We start from the raw sequence: 21,929 nt of genomic DNA on the forward strand, positions 1-21,929 counted from the left end.
GTCACTCCTTATAAGTGAAAGTAGCTGATTAAATGCTTATGGCATAAAAGTCCGTTACTGGTTGCAATAATCACGAAGTTGCTCATTACAGGTACTTTTCAAGAGATTGTATCCGTGCCATAAGAATTGGTTGTTAATGACAGGTGATAGCAAAACACAGGCATTACAAAACACATATGTCGATGTAACATCAAAATTATTCTTATCTTGAAAATGTCTTTATATATGCCTAGGTCTAAACTGCTATCCTCTAACTTTCCAAGTTTTGCATGATTAAATTTGCGCACAATTTGCTCATCGCCTTCTCCAATTGTGTAAATAATTTTCAAAGAATTAACGTTCTGTCGCACAATTAGAAAAGCATCAGTTTCATTGAAAAACTTCCACTTTTCGAAATACCCGTTCCTGTTTGCCGTGACTTATCTTTCCTTTTCTATATCTCAGACGTAATTTCTTTATTTTATTTATCAATTCCTTTAAGGTAAACCATTTGTATCCCTTTTCGTCAAACTGAGACTGTAAAATAACACAGCATAATAATTTTCTTTAAATAACTGGCATATAAATAATATACTTTGTACAAACTTTAGTCCAAGTGAAAACAGTAGATAGGCAGTTAAACTTCTGCTAGTTTGAAAATTCATTTGTTCATGGCATCCATTGGCATATGTAAATTACATGGTAAATCTGAATGGATTGAATCACGATATCCAATTGATAAAGCTGAATGCCTGTATATCCGGTTTAAAAACACCATTTTTCCGCATGGTTTGTGGATTTGTGCATCATATTTGTTTACATAATCACACGCTTTATATATTAATAATTAGAAAAACAATATTAATGAATGTATAAATCATATCTTCAACTTCAATGACTCACCAGAAATATTTTATACACGTTAGACGTTGCTCGCGCACTGTTGAATGCATTCAATGATGCTCGGATTGTTTCTTCTGCCTACAATGATATTGAAAATGCGTTGCTTCGTCCGACCACAGCTTTCCTCTTGTTTTAGCCGACATATTTCTTTTTAATGCGCTTGCGTTAAAAAAATTTGGGTCCGTGTGCCATGTTTTTGGCGTGCCGAGACAACCTCTGAAGATGGTCTCTGTACGCCAAAATTTTTGGCATGCGGACCGTCTGAAACCGTTTACGACAAAATTTAAGACTGCCGGGCCAGTATTTGTGGCCCGCGGGCTAAAATTTTGTCTTTTTCTGCCAAAAATAGTTGTCGTGTAAACGTGGCTTTATAGTAAATTCGTTGACATATTCTCTTATAAAACGCAATGGTTCAACTCCGGAGACATGCAGCTAAATCCACACATCATTCAAAATTTCATACGTCATAATTTGTTATTGATATTGTATCAAGTAGCGCTCATAGCGCGTCTTATAGGCATAATTATTTGGTTGTTTACAACGAAATTTATTAGTGCTTTCTTGTGTTGAAATATTGCTTCGTAAAGTAAGAAAATATAAATTTATCTACGATTTAATAAAATGTTAGAGTCATTCTCATATTATATAATTTTTTTGATGTATCTGATCTCTGTAATGCGATAGTGCATAATTTATAACATTTATGTCATTAGACACTTTTTACACTCCCTGGATCTACCCTGCTATTTACAAGAACTACAACTGGCCTACCACAAATTCATAAAGATGCACGGGGCAGCAACAATGCATCATTGAAAACTAAGTAGAGGTGCAGATATTAACCAGCTTAAACACGAATTTCAGATTGTCAAGGAATGCAGTTTTGTTATCTCATTTGGATAATTACTCCAAATATTCCAAGCTTAATTGCTCACCCAATTGCATCACAAGCTTAAATGCACCAAGTATGACTATCATGCTTTTAGTTCTACATTATTATCTCCTTGTCTGTGATTAGTCCTTATAAATTCTTGGTACAATCTCCACAGCTCGTAAATGAGTTTTGCTTAAAGGACATTGGCAACGAAAGTTTTTTTTTCATACGTTTATCATAGAGACATGGAATACTTAATTTCCTGTTTTCGTGTCTCTTTTGAATTTTGCTGTTGAGAAAATTTGACATAAAGTTGAATCTTTATTCGCCAATTTGGAAAAAAAGCTTTATGCTAAATTATGCCGGACTACATTACTGACGTCATTGGCTGGTATCCACTGAATTACACAATATAAAATAATAGTATTATAATAATATATAGCACATTTGTTCACTGGAATTTTAAAACAAAAACAACAGTCGGCGATTGTTAAGATTAACAAAAGTTGTGTAGTTTATCACGCTTATATACTTTTCCAATATTTAGTCGTTATAAGACGTAGAAACAATTATTTTAGCAGATCTTACAACTAGGCTTAGCCGACATACCAAGTGTAAGCCCAGACAACAACAAACAAGCGTGTTTTATACACTGTACATTTCGTGCAATAGAAATATTTCATTTTCCCATATTACAAACCTGTGACCAACAAAAGAGTTATACGTTTAATTTATTATTTGTATACATAAGAGTCTTTGAAAGATTATGTAGTTTTATATAGGTGATAAGCTCTAAGCCGCTATGTTTTGTTCTTGACTGTAGAGTTTTGTTTATCCGTAATGTTTTACGTGCGTGTTTGCGTGCACAATGTACAAGTACACTTTTCGATTAACTTTATAACTTATGAATGAATACAAGTTTTTGGGTGGATCACTCATGCATTTTGCTTTTGTGCAGTTTGTGACAAACCTTCGACAATGATATGGCATCGCAATTGCAGATAATAACAAAGAATTGACTCTGAAGATGACTACCGCTAAGGTTGTTGAAACGTCAGTCAACAACAACAAAAACAGTCCTTCTCAGGACTTTATTAACCTGGACGATCATCATTTACAAACATATAACGATACTCCCGGGTTCAAACCATTTACTTTATAACAAAGAACATCAAAGAGCGTCTGTCTAAGGCTTTAAATTTACGGTCTTTCGTGATAACATGCGTTTTTAAAATGTGTATAAAGTCCGTCTGGTGACGCGAAGTGTTTTCGTATGCTAGCATAAACACAAGCCGAAAATTGTCTTCGATGTTTATTCAATAAAATTTGAAAAATCCCCCTAGAACATATTTGATATGCGACTAATCGATACAGCTTGTGTATTCTCTCCAGATCCTCATCAGGCAGGGGCTAGTTTTCTTCAAGATACCGACAAACGTCTATCTTTAACACACTTTCTGACGATCGTGACTAAAACACCACACGAGTACATACGAGTACATACGAGTAACAGTACCGGATTTTAATTGACTTTTATTGAGCTTTCGACTCGTTGCTTCGAGCCTTCATCAGAATGAGGATATTTATTTACACGTGCTTTTAGCTTGGAGACGTTTAGAGCGTCTAGTTGGATAAGTGGGTAGATTAATGTGATTGGATGGGGTGAAATGCGTTGCCATGGGTTTTGGTGTATTGTTAATATGATTGGTGTTAATAATATTAGAGTGTAGTGTTTTAGTTTTGGTGTTGTTTGTAGTTCCCTGTCCCCCTTCTTCAGTTGTGAGCATATGATGGGCATGTCGACACGTCTGATTATTGTGTCGTTGTCTTTACTGTACCAAGCTTCTTTAAATTTGCGTGCATGTTTGGTCTGTGCGCGTCCGAGTACTTTAGTTTCTGTCCAGTCAAGTGTGTGTTTGTTCCCGTGGGTATGTTCTGCCGATAGTGAGTTCGGATCTCGTCGTTTTATTGCGTTTTTGTGTTCTGCGAGTCTTGTTTCAATTTTTTTAGATGTTTGTCCTATGTATTGCTTTGAATAGTCTTTACATGGTATCATGTAAATCGCAACAGTTGTATCATGAATTGTTGTTTTGTCTTTATGTTTGGTGAAACATGATTTGAGTTTTTGTGTAGGTTTGTGGGCGACGTTAATATTAAATGGTCGAAGAAGTCTGGCAGTCATTTCTGATGTTCCGTTTATGTATGGTAATGTGACGAAAAAGCACGTGTAAATAAATACCTCATTCTGATGAAGGCTCGAAGCAACGAGTAGAAAGCTCAATAAAAAATTACTTAAAATCCGAAGAAACTTTTATCTTCTATGTATGTATATATAAGTTTGAAAATTTGTAATCCAAGCGTTGAGTACATAAAAGATAAAAGTTTCTCCGGATTTTTAATTGATTTTGTTGAGCTTTCGACTCGTTGCTTCGAGCCTCTATATATATATATATATATATATATATATATATATATATATATATATAAGGAGAAAAATACACAAAACTACAATTTCATCCCGACAAGCCTGTTTCGTGATTGCTCACTCTTCTGGGGATTTAATGAATTCATTAAATCCCTGAAGAGTGAGCAATCATCGGGATGAAATTGTTTTGTATTTTCTTCTCCTTACCAATATTACGCTCTGCTCTCGGGCATCGAGCACTGTTTTATACGGAAAATCATAAATTATAAACTTCCTATATATATATATATATATATATATATTCATGATTACTTATAATTTAGTACTCTAATGATATCTTAAGAGTTACGACGAAACGTTCCGCTATTGAATAAAAACATTTTTTTGTACATTCATTTTATTGGGCTTTAATAGATATTATTCATCGCAATCATAGTTTTTATACATATAAGGAGTGTAACACTTGCTAATAACAAAACCAGCGCACATTCATTACCATTAAAATTTAGTGTCAGTAATGATAATATGCACTGAAAAAGTGCACATTGCTTTTGGTTCTTGATGGATTTTCCTTAAGTGGGGTACCATTGCTCTCATGATTTTCTTGTGATGTTTAAGGTAAAAAAAATATAAAATACATTATTCGTGTATAAACAAGCATAAGCAAATGCTTGCTTTCGCTTTTTTTATTCTCTGTACACCGCTTTTTCAGTCTTATGCATCGATCATAAATTACATATTTGCGATACTCTCTTAGGGTAAAAGTTTATTTTTGCATTTTAAGCGCCAAATTTTATTCATTGGAAAGTAACACCTAATGTAGTAAATTGTAAGAAGTGATATATTATATGAGCACTGGAAATTCTCGTTAAACGATTGCCTTAACTTTGAAAGTAAAAATATCGTCGGTTTGTTCTCAGACGTAGATTACGTCAATACAACAAGCTTAAATAACATATAGATAAGTTACATGTTTGTAAATGTAGATCGTCCAGGTTGGTATAGTCCTGAGAAGACTGTTTTTGTTGTTGTTGACTAATGGCTAGGTATGTTGCTAAATAATGACTATGTTAAAAATGGAGTTTCGTTGTTTGTAGCAATGTTATGTTATCTTGTTTCACTTCATTAGTTGTACCATTTATCTGTTAAAAGTTCTAATAAGAACGATGCAAGAAAGCATAAAAGAATTATTCTGCGTGAATTCTGCGGTACCGCTTTAGGCTTCAGAGCTGTAAGTCTCATGTGATCTTTCTACTTTTGTATATATATTTGTTTTTTATTTTTACAATTGGAAATAAAACGAAACCTAAAGTTAAACAATGAACTTTATAGAAGTGAAATAAACTTTTTGTCGAAAGTAGATGTCGTCTTTTTGTTGATAGAAATGAATACATAGCTATATCTTACCTGATTTAGATGTAAATTTTAGTTTTCTTTTGTTTTTTAGAACGTATCTCACAGTTGTGGAACTTCCAGTCTTGGGAATCCTGTTATATAATACAGATTGTGGGTGCAATACCTCACAGCTCTGTGGTGGTATTTTATCTAACGCCGTTGTAAGAAAGCCAGACCTAAAAAAACATGTATAAAGATATAGCACTTACTAAATAGTCTTTGAAACATGCCCCAATTCCTAAAAAACTTTGTACTTCAAATTTTTCATTCTTTTATCAGAAGAATTTATGAAGACACCTGCATAACCAATTCATCTGGCAAATGCCTTATTTAATTGAATTTTATCGAATTTCTGAATGAAAACTACTTTAAATTGTTTATAGTAGCTACCATTCCACTTAAATTTGTTTATTTATTTCATTAATTTTTGTTTCATTTCAATTAAAAAAGAAAAAATAACCCGATAATATTTTTTTTTAAAATACACGTGATACTCAAGCATAATTTTTATTGTTCAACATTTTTTAAATTTCATTGTTTAATAGAAAGTTGAAGACGTGTCCAGTGGTATAGGAAGCAAGTGAATTTTGGGAGAGAATGATTTATGTTTTTGCGATATTTTTTTTTTATTTAAAAACAGAACTCTTTGGAAAATTATAGCTATGTTTTTGCGCGTTTTATAAAAGTTTTATTAGTATGTATGCGTAGGTGAAACATTGCTTAAGAGTGTTTGTGTAAAAGGGAGTTGTATGCCTAAAAAAGGCAATTTTGCTAAATTTCATAAAAATTTTAGGGATTGCATATTTAAAACATGAATAAATGATATATTTTAAGTCTTCTTATGGGCAAACAGATCTAGTAACACAACGTTTTAATAGATGTTGACCATACAAAATTGTTATAAAAATTTTCTTCTGCAGCCGGTTGTAAGAAAGGCGTTTAAACTAAACGACGCTTAGTCCCCATACACCGTATAAATTTCTTATCAGGAGGATAGTTAAACGGAGGTTAAATTTGCATTGCGCGAAAGCCGTTTGGCGTAGCGTTTAACACATTGAATTCTGTAATGGATATCGTAATGGTTATGTAAGCGGGTATCTCATGCGCGGCTTTAAATAATTGATGTTGTAAAAAACATGGCAGATTTCGTACTCTGCCGCTGAGATTTACCGAAATTGACCGCTTTTCCGAAAATTTCACAATTTCCCACTCCCTCCCGAGGAAAGAGTTAGGAAAATGTATGTGTGTATTTGGGATTCGGCAAACAACTTTTTGGTGAAAATCAATGTAACAACCTAAAATTCATAAGAGCGAGTCGACTGTGGTTGTCAGTTATCGGCTCCTATTAGGATTCCTTTTATAACTATCGACGAAGGGAGCTGTTTGTCGGCTATGTATGAATGCTGATGTGCGTCGTTTTAATGCCAGCGTCAAACTTGTTTGCTCTTTAAACACTTTAGTCTATATAAAAATATAGCATTGCTTGTCTCCAAGTTCATGCAGTGCAAATTGGCCTTTTTTTCTGCAATTGTAGGATTTGTACTTGTTTCTTTAAAAAGATGAATAATATGTCTTTAGATATTCACGGCTTGACATTAAGTATATGATTTTCTTGAAATTAAGTATATGATTTTCTGTTTTTTAATTGAATTTCATGATGAATTTCAAAAAGACTCAATTTTGCATAAGTTTGAATAATGCCAACAATTAATATTGTATACAAATCAGTAAGTAAACTTTCTGGAATGTTCTGAAGTGGAACTGCATCAAATACCTGTAAGGTTGTAGCTTATTTTGACTTTGTTGTATTGGTATATGAATTAGGCAAAATGCAAGTAATTATGAAAACACTTGTGCTTGAGGTGATGATTATAATTAAATTGTGTTTTTAATACTTATAATGTTCCTTTTCTTTTCCTTTTGTCATTCATATATTAGCAATGTAAGTGCAAAAATTGAAATTAATACAGTTTTCACCTCATATTCATAAATATGATTTCATCCTGTAATTCGTGATTGCAACATTTTGAATACCTCACAAGACTCTTTAATGGCGTAGTCCAATGTCTGAATAGAATTTAAAAGCTAACCCTGATTTACCTGTTACTTAAAGTTTGATTGTAATTCTATGAGTTATTAAACACAGAAACTAAAGAGAAGCCAGCCCATCATTACATTTGTGCAGCCTTAAACATTACTTGGTGTATAATCTAATTGCAACAGCCTATTTTTGTTAATGCAGTTGAAATCTATCGAATCTACAGAACTGCAGTCAAACCTCAACTCAAACGTACGTTTTGTTTATTTTTTAAATTATTTCGGTAAGGTATATTTTTTAGCAAGAACATCATTTGAAACAGATGGTTTTATAATTTTTTTTCAAGTGGACACGAAGAACTGGGTGTTTTATTTTAATAAGATATGTTTTTAAATTAGGACATATTTTGAAAAAGATGATTTTAGAATTGGTCAAGTGGACAAAGAGAACTGGGTGTTTTTATTTTGTGCCTATTTTTTGTAGTTTGCTGATAAATTGGATGATGAAGGTCTAATCAACGGTAGGCTTAAGTAAGACGGGAATCTAGTTTGCAATATAAAAAATGTTTTGTTTGGTTACATTTTAGATACAATGTTTTCGAAATACATTAAGACTTTTTCCACATACAAAGAAGTTTTGCTTAATATATTCATTAAAATTGAGTGATTCGTCTGGAGTTTTAGTAGAATTATTTTCGATTTCGAATTAAACTTATAACTTAATATGTACAGGCCATTGAATTCTATAATAACTTGACCGGCTATCTCTATCACGGCTTTATATCGGACGACGTCATGAAAATGGAGAAATTCGTCTTTGCCGATGAGATTTACCCAAATTGAGTGCTTTTCAGAAAACTTCACAATTTTTCACACCTTTGAAAATTAAAAGAGTGAGAAAGAAGTATGCTGTGTATTTGTGATTCAGCTGGCAATTTTTAATGAAAATTATGGTAAGAAGTAAAATTCATTACAGCGAGTCAAACTGTGCTTGCCAGTACCGGCTACTACGAGGTAGGCTTTTTACAATTATCGACAAGGGAACTATTTTTTTGACAGATAAGAAATTTTAAATGAAGTTGTGATATGGATCACTACTATCTTAGTCAAGAGACCAGATATAGACACCAGTGGGAGGTCGAGAATATTTTTTCAGTCAGTATAGTTCTGCACTTGCTAACATTTCGAAATATCGTTTTAGAAAGTAACAATAGCTCTAAGTCTTACCGTTGTCCGAACAGAAAAGAAAACTTCTATTTATGCGAGGTGAATACAGTACATCTTGCTAAGAGATGTTATTATTTCTATCGCCAAGAACAGCTTTTGCTTTATCAGCTCCTTGGCAATACGCTAAAATAGAGTTGTTGCGTCCAAGGTTTACTACACACGGTTGCTTAAATTCTACGTAGTTACATAAGCCTTTCAAGTGGAAAGTCATGTGCTGCGTTGCACCGGAGTCGATAATCCAGTCTGAATTCCTTGTAATAACTGATGAATTTGAAATCAACGCAAAACCATTACTTTTTTCTACAAGCTGAACAGATTTGTTTCCCTTAATGATTGATGATAAATATCAAGAAAATTCGTGGAAATTATTATTGATGTTATAAATGTTGGTGTATTTTTTGAAGTGGAGCTACATAATCATCTCACTCCGGTTAGCAGAATAAACTTTCTTTTGTTCGTGTACTATATTCTTGTTACCTGCTTTCTCGAGCATAAAAGTTACATGATTTTGTATTGCCTTTAATGCAATTAAATAGAACATAGATGACAGTTTATAAATTTAAAAGAGTAAGAGGAAATTACTTTGTGCAGTACTAATAATAGTTTACGTTGTTATTGAATAATGTTTTTAAAAATATCTTCTTCATAGATTCCAGAGGAGGTTCTCAAACTTCAACAGGCACTTAGAACATTGAAAAGTCTTGACTTTGCAAATACTACGCTTACGTAATCTATGGGAATAAAGAAATGCTATTGGCGAGCTTAATCACGTGACAAAATGTGATTGGCTAGCAAAAACAAACTAGCAATGGCTGATTAATTTTGTTAAAATTTTGTTATAAAAGACGAAGTACAGATCAATGTTAGAAAACAGGGTTTTTTCTTCTCTTTTTGTTCAAATACATCCACTACTTCAAGTAGGCATTCTGAATTTTTTTTATTTGCCCATTAAGGGATACATTCAGACAAGTATTTAAATGAATTCGCCGTTCTTTGCATTTAAATACAAGAAATTTTGTGTGTCGTCGACTCCGCACGTATTTCCTCTTAAAGATCATAGCTTTCAATCAATGAAATTCCTCAAATTCTTCTGGTTATTATATAATTAAAAATAACATTGAACTCTCTTTGGGATTCTCATTTAAAGCAAGTGGTCCTATGCATTAGCAGCAGTTTATCCATCGTTAGTCAAAATAAATTACATAGCTACTTAGTTCTAATTTCAAAATATATTCAGAATAAAACTTTTTGTTTTGAGTTTTTTAAGATTATTCTTTGATTAATGAACTTGCGTTTGAGGTGTTTGGATGTATGTAAAAAAATCAAAAAAAGTGTTACAGTAAGTTATTTCGACATACCTACACTTGATCCGCCACTGTACGTTACTGACGTAATCCCATTGAAAAAAATTACTCAATGTTCGCGTAGCATTAAAGGGAAAAGTCAATGATGTTAACTTTTTTTGTTCTATACAATTTTCTCATACCTTTCAACATTTGCTGATCTTGGCATCGTGCTCTTTTCTATAAATAAAAAAATAATTACGTTTCAAAGTACGAAGTAAAAATTTCGATTTATGTACGAAAGGATTAGAAGGCAACATACTAGAGAAGATTAAAAAAAACACTATTTAACTATTAAACCAAAATTTGTGGAAGAATATCTGGCTTAATTAATAAAAAAAATAACAAAGCCGAATGTAATAAATTCTATTGACAAAAAATGCAACACATTTTAATTAACAGACTAGAATTTCTTAAAAATTTGTACGGCAATATTAAGCCGATGGGCTGTTCAGTTTTGCTGTTACTATTTTCATGACATAGTAACTGAGTGTATTGACAACGATCTTCTTGTGAATGCAATGACTTAGAATTCTTAGGCTTCTCCCAAATAAATTGAATATTGCAGCTATTATATTGTAACTGGTCTCTAATGCCATATTTTATGTTCTGTTCATCAAATTATATTCACAGCTAAAGTCATAGTTCTGCTGAATCGACTCGGACTCACTCCTTCAATAAAAAAGTGATTCTCTTAATACCATGGTGTCTAAAGTGTGAAAAAATCTTCTGCAGTAGTTCATTTAAAACAAAATTTTAACATTTCGTACAGGTAATATAATGGTGTGTGTGAGTGTGAGGTAGGAAAAATGATAACCTCGATCAAAGCTAGGCCTAATTACCTAGCCGCACTGTTATTGCGTGCGAATACGTGGATTAAGCGCTTGTGCAGGACTATAAGCGCGAGGTTAGGCTTGAAAAAAATGAAGAAAAGTGATAGAATCGCAGAAAAGTAAAAGATCGAGTTTTTGGTAATAAATAAGAATTTTAAAACGAGCGCTCGCTGAGGGTTGTGTTGTTCTCATGCCAAGGTTGTTCCACTGCAATATAAGCTCATCCGTAGATTGACGAATGCGAGGCAAGAAACTGTAGTGCAGTATCAATATGTCTAATTCATTGTTGCGGTCAAGAAACGCGTGCTGTTCCATGTGCTAAGATATATCTCTATACAAGCAGATGACCACCTTGTTGACTTCTCTCCACAGTTTTTTGATTCTGTTATTGTGGACTCTCCTGCCTGCGATAAAACTGCCCCCTGTTGGTGCCACGTTTAGAAACCATAAAATGTGCAGCATCGTAAATTTCGATTCCTTGGTCGCCACGAACTATTTAAGTAGTCCATATTGAATAACTCCATCTTGGAAGTAACGAAGGGTCTCGAAAGACAAATTAATGGTCATGCTATGCAAGTAAATTATTGCTCTACTATAACCATTAAAACATCCATGAAACACAAACCGCCAAGGAATTAGTTTAAGGTTAGAATCTATGTGGCATAAGCAATTAGTTGATTTGACATTGTACACTCTTCTTTGAGCAATACACCCCCACCGAACAACTCGTCCTTTAGGGTTCACAACTTGAAGCCGCTGTCTCACCCTCCAGCGCTTTACCAGCACACCCCTACCTCTCAAACTACCTCAAATGTAGCTCTCACCTGCTTTTCGTGTCAAAGCTAATACATCCTTATATAATATGTCAAGTTCAACGTCAGTAATGTCAGAATATCGTACGTACAAATCAAATTCTTCTACTCTCCTGCACAACGTTCTTTTACTAACGTTGATAAATTTTGCAATCTTACTCCAAGTCATTGAAGTTTTGCAAAGGTATTCCAACTGTTGTTTAGTGATTATAAATTTTAGGCGTCCTTCCATTCACCTCCTGAGGAGTGAGATATTGCGAACTTTGCAACAACGACTGGTCAGGCCAGATTTTTTTCTTTGACTTCATTCCATTTGCTATAAGCAAAGTCAAACAATTGCTTTAACAATACAACTACATCGTTTTTCCAGTGTATTTTATTACTTCACATGAGCTAATCATTCCAAAAGAACTACGATGAAATATATTCTTTCCATGTATTCCGTGAGCATGATGTTAGTTACTGTGTTCAACAAGTCGTTGAAATCTCTAAAATAATTTTCTAACTCGTCTCTCGTCGCCATGCTTAATTGGTCTTGATATCAGAAATTCGCATACTAGTACTGCAAAATTTAAAACTCGCCCTCAAGAAAAAAACCCGCATTCGAGAATCAAAACATCGCGTGCGAGTGTTAAAAACTCGTCCACGAAAATTAAAAACTCGCGTGCCAGAATTAAAAACTTGCGTTCCGGAATTAAAAACTCGCTTGTGAGAATTAAAAAACTCGCCTGCGATAGTTAAAAACTCGCCTGCGAGAATTAAAAACTCGCTTGCGATGACCCCGAACATGTAAATTTAATTTTCAATTATAGTACTTATTGCATAACTGAGACCCATCAGCGATTTGTTAACGTGACATAGGCTAAAAAACAATGAAATTCGTGACGTTTAGGTGGTTCACTCAGCCAAAGATACTCGGGACTGTTGCACCAACTGATGCACTTTTCCATACCGTGACATAGCGACGCACTATCTAGCCACTGTGACGTTGTAATATAAATGCAGCTCAGTTTTAGTGAATGATGAAACAAATTTTCCCTAAATATTTCGACACAAAAAACGCCATTTAAGACGCATTTTTTAATAATGCGGCTATACTCAAAATGATACTCACACTGCGAACTGTAATATAAACTGTGGATATTATAGTTCACTGTACTCACGTGTAAAAAATCTACGAAGGCTTTAAACTAAATATCTCAATTATCAATGTACATTTGTTGTCTAAATATTGTCAGTGTTAAGGTAATTAAAGCATTTACAAACTGCAAACATTCCAATATGCTATATATCATGCATTTTGCTTTTACTGATTGTACGTTGTACTGATTGACTGTTCATTTTTATGACTGATGCACTCACATCAGTTGCATCAGTTTGGATCAGCCCCTGGTGACTGGCAAAATATATAAACTTAAAAGAACATCTATAGCATATAGAATTTACAGTGGATTCAACATTATTGAGTCTCCATAAAGTCCAAGGATTCTGTCATTCACAAACTTCCAAAAACATGCAATGAATTGCAAAGTGTGCCCAGCCATTTATTGATGATATGCAAATTATCACCTGCTGTAAAAACTATAGATTTATAAAAAGCAATCAATTAATGGTAATATTCCAACAAAATCAGAATACTACGAAAATTGGTGATAAACAGACGTAGTCACAACAATATTGCAAATGTCTATAGTACATGTTTCTTTATATACTAACTCTATTTAAATAATTCATTCATTATATTACACCAAATATTGCATAAGTTTTCCAAAACATGTGTGCATTAAAAAATTTAAACAAGTTGTCGTTTACGTTACATTCCTCATTTCAATCGCGCCACTGCAGAATTAAGAAATAGTTTAAAATCAAATGTACGAATGTTCATGATGTGATTTACGCCAATCAGTGCTTTGAAATTGATTATCTATCTTGAGTCATTTTTAACATTGCGCCACAACCCTTATGTAGCTAGAGGGGTTCAACTCGCCCAATCAATTCTCGCATAAAACTCAAAAGCAAAGCTCAAAATAATGATAATATTCACTGCTACCTTGATTTATATATGTTTTCAAATACAGACATGGTTTTCATTTTATTTATTTATAGAGTATAGTTAATGATCTCAGCAATAATTTCAAGTAATGTAAATAAACGTACCGGAATTGAGCCATTGCAACGTAAAGCTTGTTAAGGCCAACACCATAATCCATAGGATGAAATTACGTAGCTTTTTGTGTTTAAAAGAAAGACATCGGCATCTAAAATTATAAGCTGAAGTTATATCACCAGAATCATTACACATCAATTTTCATGTTCCATGTCCTTAATACTAATAGAATAAGCAAATACACGTTATTTACCTTTCGATAAAATTTTCAAGTGAACCTGATATTCCACGATCCATTAACAGTAACAAGATTAAGTTATCCCGAGGAATATAATATTTCTAAAAAACTTTGTACAATTTATACGTAGTTTGATTACAGAGTCTGAAAATCAGTGATGAACTTAGCTAGGATTGGTATTTGGATTTGACGAAGGGGAAAATTTATGCAACATTTATAGTAATTGCTGCCACGCAGCACACTATTTATCGATATAATAGAACTAGATTGCTGACGAGTGTGACGTAATTTAAGACTTATTAAAACGGGGCGACATTCATGATAAATTCAAGATGGCTCGGGAACAGGGCAAAAAACTTGGGGCTACTATTAGGCAATTGTTGTTTTTGGAGTTCACTTCGTTTCAGTGTCTTCAAACTCTTCCAATCAAATTTTATTAGAAACAAAGCGATATTAATAATGTTTTGAAGCCATATTGGACAGTTATTATTGGATCACGGGCGAAAATATCGCTTCCGAAGTTTTGTGTAAATTTGTCGTTTGGTTGTCCGAGGCGTTTGTCCATCAAAATAAACGGTTTCGTCTGCCTTAGCTCCCATACTCGTTCGTCCACGTTGAAATACATCATATTGAATACATACTACATCTATGACACTATTCTTGACATGACTTGACCCATTACCCCACGCGACCTATATACTGGTGAAACTCGATTTGTGTCTGTCTGTCTTTTAACAATTCCGGGGGGAGAGGGGTTTACGGAATAAGGGGAGCGCACAATCACAATAAGTTAGAACCTTTCAGAACTTCTGTAAGTTTCTATTTGATTTTAAATGTCTGGAATCCGAATAGATATGAAACCTAAACAAAGTAATACAGTAGATAATAAAATCGAGTGATCACCGACATCAATTATATGAATGTTTTTATGCAGTGCGGTGTTTGAAGTTAAATGAGAAATGATCTTCGCACTTAGCTGGACAATTTAAGCAATCGTCTCTGGACCTGAAAAAATCAGGTGACTCAACGGGATTCGAGCCCATGACCTCTGCGGTGCCGGTGCAGTGCTCTGACCAGTGAGCTATGAAGTCACACAGTGGTGAGCAGGTCAATATTGTTGGGCTGATGTTTTCTCTCGTGAAATGAATGTCATATGAATGTTTTTATGCAGTGCGGTGTTTGAAGTTAAATGAGATATGATCTTCGCACTTAGCTGGACAATTTAAGCAATCGTCTCAGGACCTGAAAAAATCAGGTGACTCAACGGGATTCGAGCCCATGACCTCTGCGGTGCCGGTGCAGTGCTCTCGAATCATGTCATGGGCTCGAATCCCGTTGGAGTCACCTGATTTTCAGTCTGAAAAATCCAGCTAATGAAGATCTCATTAACTTCAAACACACATAAAAATTCATATGACATTCATTGAAACAACTCTTTCTGCTCACCACTCATGACTTCAAATCTGATTCAGTCTGAATTGCTTAAAGATCATATCTCATTTGACATCAATTATACATATCTCGTTTGGCGAAAAACACATGAAATGGTTCACCGTGCCGTATTTAGCCAGGGGGTTCAAACGGCGAGAAAAATGTTGTGTAAACGTGTGTTTGTTTTCGTTGGAGCTTCTATTATGCGAGTTCAACCATGAAATATGAATTATGAATACGATGAAACGTTTGCACTTTGCGATAACTATACATGATTTTATCGCAGTTGCACAGAGTCATCGGAAGTAAGGTTCTATCAAAATATCATAAAGGAAATAATGGAAACAAAACAACAATTTTATAATATTGTCCGTTTCTACGTTTGTAAACATGCGTTCGATTGATCGGTTGAGTAAACAAAGTATCATACTATTAATCAAAAAGCATTTTAAAGACTCAAAAGAATAAAAACAATCAAGACATTTAAAAGAATCAAAAAATTGTTTTCGTTTGAAATGGTAATAAATTTATCTTTAAAATTATTTGAAACGTGAAATGAAATAAGATGTAAAGCACGGGAGCTACTTTTTGCCGGAAATCAACCGTCGACTTTCTGAATGCGTGCGTTTGTTTGCGTGTATTCCAAATAAGGTATGGCACGTTTCATTAAGGCCCGTTCACTCCATCCGATTTGTCGGATCCGATTTTGTTGGATCCTAAAAATGCTTCAGTATAATGCATTAAATATTAGTAACATTCAAACAACACTCTACTAAAGCATTTTGATAAAGATATGACATGATTAAACCATTAAGTTATATAAAACCCAATAAATTACACAGTAAGTTATCATCAATCTCAATACCAATGTTTACACAAACACAAACTTTATGGCCATCCCATTTTACATGTTTGTGAATTGACATTTCAATAATTTCTTCAAGCATAAAAACACGCACAACCTTGTTATCTTTCTTTGATACTTAACTTTAATACAAAGCATTCTGTAGTAGTAATATAATAATTAGCAAAAATGAATAAAATGAGATCGTGTGATAATAGAATATATAAAGCAAAGAAATTGAAAATGAAAGGTGTAATATTGTGAGATTTCTCCTTTTATTGCTTTGTCATATTACTTCTATACAGATCTTTACTCAATTATAATATACGTAATATGACGTACGAAATATTAATAATTTACATAATAACTATACTACACATCTCCCCAAACTAATTAAATATTTTTTTTGTATTTTGCATCTATAAGTTCGTATATGAAAATATTAATTGTTTCTTTTATAGCTAAATAGCTTTTATCTCTAAATTAACTTTCAACTTGTCCGTATGGAATAGGGTCTTTTCTTGTACGCTAAGGATACCGCCGTCCTTTTTCCTTTATACTTTCCTAAATGGGTTCTTCTAGACTTTTCCCATTTTCGATCTTCTTGAAAAATGAAGAATTACTAGTAAACAACATTCTATCTTTTTTCATTGTTACCATTGAACCTTTACTTTCCACGACTTCACATGGCTTACCATCATATGGTGTTTGTTGTTTATTAGTGGTCGTATCTTTCTTTACTAACACCATATCACCTACTTTAATCTCACTTGTCTTTACGTTCCTGTTATTGTCTGCATGTAATTTCATCTTCAATTTTGCTCTTTCATCCTGTACTCGAATTCTTTCCTCTGTATCTACATGAAATAGTTCTTCAGGTAAACGTACTTTCATTGGTCAACCGAATAAAGCCATAGATGGAGAGATTTTGGTCGAACTATGAGGTGTGGCACTATAATTTCGCAAGAACCTGTGGATTTCTTGCTTCCAAATTTTTCCCTCCATTATCGCAGCCTTTATTGTCTTTTTGATAGTACGCATAAATCTTTCCACTTCCCCGTTGGCTCGTGGCCAATAAGGAGTAAATCCCAAATACTTTGAAATCCCAAATACTTTGAAAACTCGTAAAATTCCTTGCTATTGAATGGCGGTCCATTGTCTGAACGTATCGTATCTGGTATCCCGAACTCCGAAAGAATCTTATCCAAACAGGGTATAACAGTCTTTGCGGAAGTTGATCGGCTTACTTCTACAATGGGATATCTGGAAAAATCATCATACAAAGCCAACAAATATTCACCTTTGCTTGTAGGAGCTACACCAAAGTCCATACTTAGTTCTTTCCAAGGAGATCTTGGCAACTCTGACATTTTCAATGGTTCCTTTTCACTGAATGGAGTTGTACATCTGACAGGCTAAACACGATTCAACTTTCCCATTAACTAACTCATCTATACGTGGAAAGCCGACCTTTTCACGTAATAACGCTTTCGTTATTGACATTCCAATATGACCTTAATGAGCAATGTTCACTACTTTCTCTCGTAAACTTTCTGGTATGATTATTTGATGTTTTCGTAGAATTATACCCGGAGATATGCAAAGTTCATCTTTAAGTTTCTCATATGAACTAAATTCTGCTTGATTTATTCCTACCATCTTTGAACTCTGAAACCATCTACCCGTTTCAATGGCTTGAATTACTGCTCGAAGAGTAATGTCTTCTCTTGTAGCTTCCTCCAGATCTTTCCTGCTAGTTGTTCTTGGAACCGAGTTCTGTGTAACGTAATTAACAAATTCTTCTGCTACTTTCTCTTGCCGGTTGTTTAGTTTCTCATCAGATAAGGGATGGCGTGAGAGAAAATCTGCAGGATTTTTAGTTCCAGGTTGAAAACAGATTTTAAAATCATATGGTTGCAATCGCAAAGCCGATCGTTCTAATCTCGCAGATGGCTTTGATGATGGATTTTTGTATATATTCACCAGCGGCTTGTGATCAGTGACGATAGTGAATTTTCCTCCAAACAAATATAAATGAAAATGTTCGCATGCCCATACTATGTCTAAAGCTTCTCTTTCCAAGTGAGAATAATTTTTCTCTGTGGTAGTTAGTGATTTACTAGCGTAAATAATTATTTTCCTTTTTTCTTCTCCCTTTTTCCTCTGCGCCAAGACTGCTGCAATACCAACTGGACTAGCATCTGTGAAAACCTCCGTATCACTATCCGGATCAAAATACGCACTTTCTGTCCCCTCTGTTAGTGCTTTCCGTAGGGCTTTCATTGTGTCTTTTTGTTCTCTTGTCCACACGAATGGGGCATCTTTCTTGATAAGTCGACGTAACGGCTCCGTAATTGTGGCATAATGTGGAATAAACCGACAGCAAAAATTGGTCATGCCTAACAAACTTCGTACTTCTCCTACATCTTAAGGATTTGTGCATTCCTTAATTGCTCTCACTTTATTGGGATCCGGCACAATACCGTTCTCTGAGAACACATACCCTTGGAATATTAAACTTCTTTTCTTAAACAGACATTTCTCCTTCTTAAGAGTTAGTCCTCGATCTTTAATTCGTTGTAATACCGCATTCAAATTTGTATCGTGATCTTTCTCGTCTACGCCAAACTCCATAATGTCATCACTGATATTAATCACGCCTCTCAGTCCATTCAACTTTTCTCTGATGGCATTTTGGAATACCTTGCAGCACAGTTTATTCCAAAATTCAAACGTCGAAATCTCTGTAGACCAAGGTGTGTTGAGAAGGTTGTCAAATATCTTTTTTCTGCATCGAGCTCTAACTGGTTATAGCCTTGATTTAAGTTCAATTTGCTAAACCATACAGCACCATTTAGATCACTTATGATTTCACCAATCGTGGGAGTCAAGTGTCGTTCTCTCTTTATTGCTTTGTTTACTTGTCGCATATCTATACAAACTCGGATCTCCCCTTTTTGTTTTGGTACGACCACGACTGGTGAGACCCAAGGTGTTGGTCCATCCGTTTTCTCTATGACTCCGCGTTCTTCGTCTCGTTTTAACTGTTTCTCCAAGACTTTTCTCACATGAAACGGCACCCGATGATGAGGTTGTGCGATAGGTTGTACGTCCTTATCTACGTGTAGATGAAGATAAAACCCTTTAAATTTTCCCAGTCCTTGAAAGACTTCTTGATATTTGTTAATTAGCTCTTCCACTTTGGTATCTTCTCTCACTTTTTCTTGTGCCTTTTCTTTAACGGGTTCCTGTTTAGACTTTGTAGCTCCTTCTATGGTTGCAACTATTTGTACCAGGCCCAATTTTGAGAATTTTCCACCTTATCAAGCAACCCGTATTCCATTAACAACAAAAAATGTCTCCAACCCATATAGTTTATCGGTTTCGACCACACACTGACATTTTCCTTTAATTGATAGTTGTTTTTCGACCCATAAGGAAAGATTTTCTCATTTGCTTCCTGCAATATTGGCTTTTTCTTCAATTTGTTAAAATTCACTGCTTCCAAGAGGTTTACGCTGGAACCGGTATCTGCCATGACTGACACAGGAGTACCATTTATCTTAACTTTAAATTTCGGCAGCTTTTGTTGCGCCATCAACGTTGAAAATACATATTCATCTTCCATACTTGATTCGGACGTTATTTATTGCACCGTACTCACTTGACGAGGTCTTGATTACGTTTTATCTGTCCGTTTCGCTTTGTTGATTCAGCGCGAGAACTTTGATAATTGTCTTGCATCCGCTCTTTGCCTCTTCGCTTCTCATGGCAACAAACTTGAAAAAGGTTCCACTTTAAACACTGTCGACATTTCTTTCCATATGCCGGGCAATTTGTTTTCCCTGGACGATGTTCACGGCACAAAATTTGCGTTTGATCTTCGGTGAATATTCGGAAGCATTTGAGGTATTTTTCGTGGGCGTCTTGAACTGCTTTCTTTTATGCCAAATTCGATTCGTGCTTTCGATGCCTTCTGCTTGTGTTTTTGACATCTCCATTGTTTTTCTCATTTGTATTAATTGCTCCATCGTTATTTCGGGGTCTGCTAACGCTTTTCTCCGCAATTTTGAAGACGAACCATTTTGTATGATCTGAGCTTTTATCTCTCTGCTTTCTTCGTGAAATTCGCAGGATTCGGCCAATTGTCTCAATCTCGTATAGTACGCGGATATGTTTTCTCCTGGGAGTTGTTTCGCTTGACGAAACTGATAAACTTCGAATTCTATATTCTTCTGTGGAGTGAAGTAATTTCGTAACGCTTTCTCCGCTTTTCTAGATACATCTTCTTCTCTATCTGGCTCGTCAATTTCTAAAGTTTCCAATATCTCATTAACTTCTTCGCCGACATAGTGCAGGAGCATCGCCTTCTTTCTTGCGGCGTTTGTGATGTTCATTGCCAACAACAAATTCTCCAATCTTGATACGTATTTTCCCCAAGCTTTTCTAAGGTCTGGTTCTTCTAAGTTGAACGTAGGGAAGCTAGGCAAAGCTGTCATGTTCGAGATGTAGTATCTTTCTCAGGATCAAGTCATATTTCTTCGTCCCTTCGTAATCTTTGTCGCCAGATGTAATATTGTGAGATTTCACCTTTTATTGCTTTGCCATATTACTTTTATACCGATCTTTACTTAATTATAATATACGTAATATGACGTACGAAATACTAATAATTTACATAATAAGTATACTACAAAAGGGAGTTGTCTAAGTCTTTCGCACGCTTGAGAATACGGGAGAAGAAAAGAGTACGACAAGGCACAAGCTAAACTAACAGAACATTTCAAGCCACAGAAAAAAACGTTAAATGCGAACGCTATATATTTCGTCGTAATCAACAAACGCTAATGAAACGTTAGATCAGTATTACACGCGAGTAAAACAGCTTCAGCTACGTGCAACTTTGGCGACACCCCCGCAGAAATCAAATCACAAATAATTCTAAACATTAACTCATCAAGGGCGTTACGAAATCCTAAACTAGCACTTAAGCAGCTTCTCGATTTTGGCAGGTTTCTGGAGACATCGGAAACACATGCTTTGGGAATGGAACAAGATCAAAGAATAGTCAATAAAGTCCAAATCCAGGGAACAAAAGGATCCGGCTGGCAACACAGGAATTCAGCAAATCAAGCGAAGGGCGGTGCTTAAGACAGGATGTGAATGGCGAATGAATAAAAAACTACAACTTGCTTTAATTGTAGAGGATAATTTCCCCATCCTAAGGATAATCCATTCCCAGGAAAAGGAAAGACATTTAGAGCGTGTGGCAAACGAAACCACTTGCAAAGTTTTGTAAAACTACTATAAAACAACGTCAAGTGAATGAAGTGATCAAACAACAATCAGATGAGATGTGTTCAATTAGACTTAACTTGAAAAGTGATAAAAGATATGCGTTTCATGTTCAGTCCCAAGTAATCAATGCAATGAACAAGGATAGCCAAAGTGGATTGCCCAAAACGACCGCAATAATTGGAG

General features: G+C 34.7%; 2 protein-coding genes across 2 annotated transcripts; both read right to left on the reverse strand.

The window, feature by feature from the left end:
* Positions 1 to 5,306: 5,306 nt before the first annotated feature.
* LOC124456566 lies at positions 5,307 to 14,335 on the reverse strand. The gene is made up of 5 exons (XM_047006984.1): positions 14,189 to 14,335; positions 13,986 to 14,086; positions 10,327 to 10,363; positions 5,589 to 5,752; positions 5,307 to 5,335 (listed from the first exon to the last, which is right to left on the reverse strand). The coding sequence occupies exons 1-5, from the start codon at positions 14,230 to 14,232 to the stop codon at positions 5,307 to 5,309; spliced, it is 375 nt and encodes a 124-aa protein (XP_046862940.1). The 5' UTR covers positions 14,233 to 14,335.
* Positions 14,336 to 20,245: 5,910 nt separating this feature from the next.
* Positions 20,246 to 20,947, reverse strand: LOC124456568. The gene has a single exon (XM_047006985.1). It carries the CDS (start codon positions 20,945 to 20,947, stop codon positions 20,246 to 20,248), a length of 702 nt encoding a protein of 233 aa, XP_046862941.1.
* Between the last annotated feature and the right edge of the window lie 982 nt (positions 20,948 to 21,929).

Source organism: Xenia sp. Carnegie-2017, unplaced genomic scaffold (genome assembly GCF_021976095.1).
Source record: "Xenia sp. Carnegie-2017 unplaced genomic scaffold, XeniaSp_v1 HiC_scaffold_56, whole genome shotgun sequence".
Classification (NCBI taxonomy): domain Eukaryota; kingdom Metazoa; phylum Cnidaria; class Anthozoa; order Malacalcyonacea; family Xeniidae; genus Xenia; species Xenia sp. Carnegie-2017.